The following is a 4,429-nucleotide window of genomic DNA, read 5'->3' as shown; positions in this document are numbered from 1 at the left end:
TAACACTCAAGGCATTTTTTTCCCCAACCGGTATCATAATATGAACCGTAGAGGGTTAAAGAGACAGTTCACAACAGTATCAAAAACACGTGTTTTCCTCGTATCTGTAGTGCTGTTGATCAATCTAGATTGTTTTGGTGTGAGTTGTCAAGTGTTGGTGATATCAGCCGTAAAGATCTTATATGACCATGCGTTTGAGAAAGCTTGATTTCAAGTAAATAAGTCACCAACACAGATAAGAGGTAAATATTATTAATAGACTGTCCCTTTAAAGTGTTTCTGTTGATAAGTGCCTAAAACCCACATCAAATTTACTTTAAATTATTCCTGTGAAACAGTAAAAGACGATCCATCCATCCATCCATTATCTGGGATCAGGTCTCGGGGGCAGAGATCACTTTCTAAAGAGCAGCAGTATGTATGAGCCTCCTTGTGTTGCTGGAGGTGCATGCTGGGAATCCACTTCCCTCCCAGACAGACAGCTGCTTGTCTTTGGCAGGGCAGCATGTTTACCTCCATCAGCAGCATATTAGTGAATGACAAGACCCCCCAGTCAGACAGCAAACACTGCATTAGGTACTGGCCCTGATAAGCAACGTTTGGCCCGGTCTCAGTCTGATGTAAACACATGGAGAGCCTATTCGAGCTAAATGCAAATCGAGTTCGTGTTTCTCCATATGTGGCCGTGTAGCTCCTTCCCACTGCAAACAGAGTATTACATGAAGGTTTGTCAACGCCAGTGAGCCCTCTGTGGAACAAATGTTATAAGTCATTAGGCAAATTATTTGCTCTGCTCTATTTCCTATAAGTGTAAATAAAGAGGAGGCGGGCAGCTGCATGTGACTGCACGTGAATGTGATGGTGAATGTGAATGGGGCCGGACAGTCCAGTTCAGTCGGCAGCAGGGAGACCAGAAAGTCTTAAGTGAAACAAAATATTTTATTTTTCCAAACATAAACTCATATTATGTACAGCTTGAAAATGTAACAGATCCGATGTCCGCTCCAAATTCGACACAACTCATACAAATTTGAATAAAAAAGATATCAAAATTTACAAAATATATAAAAAGTGCTCGTGAAAGGAGGTGGAGTTCAGCGGCAGCAGGACTGCCTGTTGTGTGAAACTCCCAATAAAAGTCCATTTAAATAGAAAGTACTAGACGTGTTGTTTAAAACTCTTAAATACACCATTTTAAAAAACTCTGTAATATTCCTACAAAACCTCCCACCAGTCTGTCATTATAGGAGTACTACAGTGGTTTTCCATGACATCATACTACGGAGATGTTGTCCATGGTGCAGGCGCACCTCTCTACGATCATATTAGGGAATTCAGCAACTTCTATCTCAGTGTAGTCCCCTTTCTTCACCAGGTACATGATGGGTAACGGGGCGCTCTCCGACACCGTGCACCGCCTCTCCCCGTAGCCGTAGTTGCGTTTGGGCTGCTTGCAGCTTCCGGTGCACCTGAAGGCTTGGTAACCCGCTGGCTCAATGATCCAGTACTGCGTCCAGGTCAGAGCACGGAAGTTGACAAAGTGCTGTTCCCTGCAGCAGGTGTCTTTGTTTTGGTTGACGTCGCAGTCGCCACGAGAACTGGGGAGGAAAAGAATAAAGACAGTAAGACTACTGTGCTAAAGTCCCAAAGATTTTTTTTCTTTTTCAGAAGGCCTGAGATCTCTTAGCTTCACCTGTTTGTCACGACTATCTAGTTATGATATTCACAGGTTTAAATGGGTAAATCTGCATAAATAAGGCCAATTTGCAACAATATTTTTTGGACATAAAACATTTTTTTATAGGAAACGTGAAGTAGATTTTACTTTTTTAAAAAAAGTTTTTTTTCTAAGTTGAGCAACTTCAGTAAACCATACTGTGCTATATATCTGCATTCTGCTGGTTTATCAGTCATATATTTATATTCTTAAACATGTCAGCAAACCAGAAATCACAGCTCTCCTAACTTCATCACTGGCAAAATCTTCTTTGCCAGTGATGAAGTCCAACTAATTTGGTTTACTGTTGCTAACAGTAAATCGCTAAAACTTATAAAAGAGGGTTTTATAAAGAGGGTGTTTTCAAGTTTAAACAACTTCACAAAATTAAGTAAACACAACTAAATTGCAAGTAAACTTAACACTTAGATATAAAGTAAATATAAGTTAGGATTTCTAGGCTTTTTTAAACTGACCTTTTTGAGGCAATCGCTTTCCAAGATTATTTTAAGTAAGATCAACTTGTCAGAAAGTTGTGTTGTTTTTTTTTTTTGATTCGTTTAATCTGATTTTTCACTGTGTGCTGTGAAAAGAAACTGTTAACCTAACAAAAAAAGTAATACCTGGGCTATCTCCATTTTCTTAGTTGACTGAATTTGAGAAGACAAGTTGAATCATTACAAAATAAACTCAGACTCAACTAAACATTTCAAGACGGCCTGGACTCTAAACTTTTGGGTCAAAACAAATAGTGTCCTTTAGCAGCGTGTGGGTGTGGTTGGTTTTTAAATAAAGACAGCCAGTAGTTTGCTGTTACATTTCTCCAAACCATGAGAATATGCAAAGGTGTCGGCTTTGTTGAGACATTTGGGGTGACATGTGAAACGTAAGGATTGGGGTTCCTTTGCCAGACACTTTTTTTAAACACTTTGTGCATTAATTTACAGTGTAGATGTCTTCAATTTTGTCAAAATAAAAGTCCAGTTTTATGTATTTCATTGGGGTGGGTGGAGGGTCCCCCTGCATCCCCTCCCCAAAGAGCAAACTGACGCCCCTGCTGCCACGCCGCTACAAATCTACTAACGAATGTAAATGCAGACAGGTAAAACTGGGGGATATGGGCTAATTGTCACACTGATACAATATCCTGTATATCAAAAGCTCGCGCCCTTACCCGTACTCTTCGAGGTTCAGTGTGTAGAGGATGAGCTCGGGCTTTCCCAAGGTGTTGTCCGTCTGCTCCTGGGTGGTAAAGCGCACACTCTTGGCCACCTCTGCCGCGTAACTGCCAGGTCTCTCGCCCTCGATCCACACCTCCAGGTGCATAGGTGTCTTCTGCTGCGTCTTGGACCAATAGTGCACCGCCTGTGTCACATCAAAGCTCTTCCAGCCGGTCTCGTGAATGGGGATCAACCTGTGAGATAAGAGCGATTAATTAAAACGGACGCTTCCTGGAGATGATTGCAATTGAATTATTATTAACATAACCCACTGAGACTGGGATGATGTCGCCTCTTAATTCTTTTACGCACGTCACCATGAGAAAATGACCCCTTACCGTGAATCTACCAGCGATGTCCGGTTGGATCCGTTTGGCAGCACCTCCACCCAGTAGATGCTGACGCGGGCGTTGTTGACGGGCCGGTGGTTTTTCTTCTCCACAGCGAAGCGTTTATGATAAGAGGCCCGCTGGTAGAGCTTCAGCTCCGCCATGGTCACCTCGCTGTTATCAGGGATCCTCGCCTCCATGTCGAACACCATGCGATGCCGAGTTGTGTCAGAATAAACATACTCCCCGGAGATATCTAAAACGTACAACATTATAAGCGTTATAGTCGGCATTTCTCCCAGTTAGTTTAAAAATGGCAAGTTTTAAAACGGAATTTGGTGCGCAAAAGTGATTGCGCACAAAGTGTGACAATTACGCACGTAAATAACTACTTAGATTTCCTGGGATTTCTATAAAATCTGTTTTCATATGGATTCCTACACATTATATGTTATGTGCTTTAAATTTTAGGAAAGCTCGTTACCTGCATTACCAGGGATTCCCCTCAGAATGCCCGCCAGACTCGGCAGAGACCTGCGCCTCCTGCTGTGGTGCATCTTCAGCATGGACATGTACTTGTTTCTGATATGCGCAGGAATAACCAAATTCTCCAAATCCCTTTTATGGATCTTTGGAACTTCATCCAAACCAAGTTTCTGCAGCAGTGCGTCTTTCAAATCCTGGTGCGTAAAAGCTTTGGCGAGACCCAAGAGAGCGGCGTAAAAGACACAGGCGCGGAGGAAATCCATGAGTAAAAAGTGTGATAAAAACAGCAGCACAGTGGCACTCAGAGACAGACAGTGTCCCTCTGACACTCATCTGGCCCCCTTATATTGTTGCGGCCCTCCCAGTCGTTCGCACTTTGTCAATGGGGGCAGGGAGCCTTATCAGAACAAAGGTGCGACAATACAGCCCCATCCTAAACAGGATATCTAAGTGGCCATACTTCAAACAGCAACAATTAGACTCGAGTGGCATCCGTATAGTGGAGGTGTAATTTCACTATAGTTCCACTAAAACTATGCTTGATGTCGGTGGCCTGAGTTGCATTTGATGTCAGAATGGGGATCCAAAATCGGGCCTTTATGATGTGAATTTAAAAAAAAGAAAAAAAAAAAAGGTAATTTTGATGCCGAAATAGAATTAGAATCTGGTTAATTTCC

At 42.4% G+C, this 4,429-nt stretch overlaps 1 protein-coding gene across 1 annotated transcript; it reads right to left on the bottom strand.

Annotated features, from left to right (window-relative positions):
• Window positions 1-1,117: 1,117 nt before the first annotated feature.
• lft1 (lefty1) lies at window positions 1,118-4,173 on the bottom strand. Its single transcript, XM_042502983.2, has 4 exons — window positions 3,751-4,173; window positions 3,276-3,522; window positions 2,892-3,131; window positions 1,118-1,598 (listed from the first exon to the last, which is right to left on the bottom strand). Exons 1-4 carry the CDS (start codon window positions 4,013-4,015, stop codon window positions 1,274-1,276), a joined length of 1,077 nt encoding a protein of 358 aa, XP_042358917.1. The 5' UTR covers window positions 4,016-4,173; the 3' UTR covers window positions 1,118-1,273.
• Between the last annotated feature and the right edge of the window lie 256 nt (window positions 4,174-4,429).

The sequence above is a fragment of the Plectropomus leopardus genome, chromosome 16 (genome assembly GCF_026936395.1).
Source record: "Plectropomus leopardus strain MGB_pleo_1.0 chromosome 16, ASM2693639v1, whole genome shotgun sequence".
Classification (NCBI taxonomy): Eukaryota; Metazoa; Chordata; class Actinopteri; order Perciformes; family Serranidae; genus Plectropomus; species Plectropomus leopardus.
The sequence above is the reverse complement of the archived record's forward strand: the minus strand, read 5'-3'. Positions and strand labels throughout refer to the sequence as shown.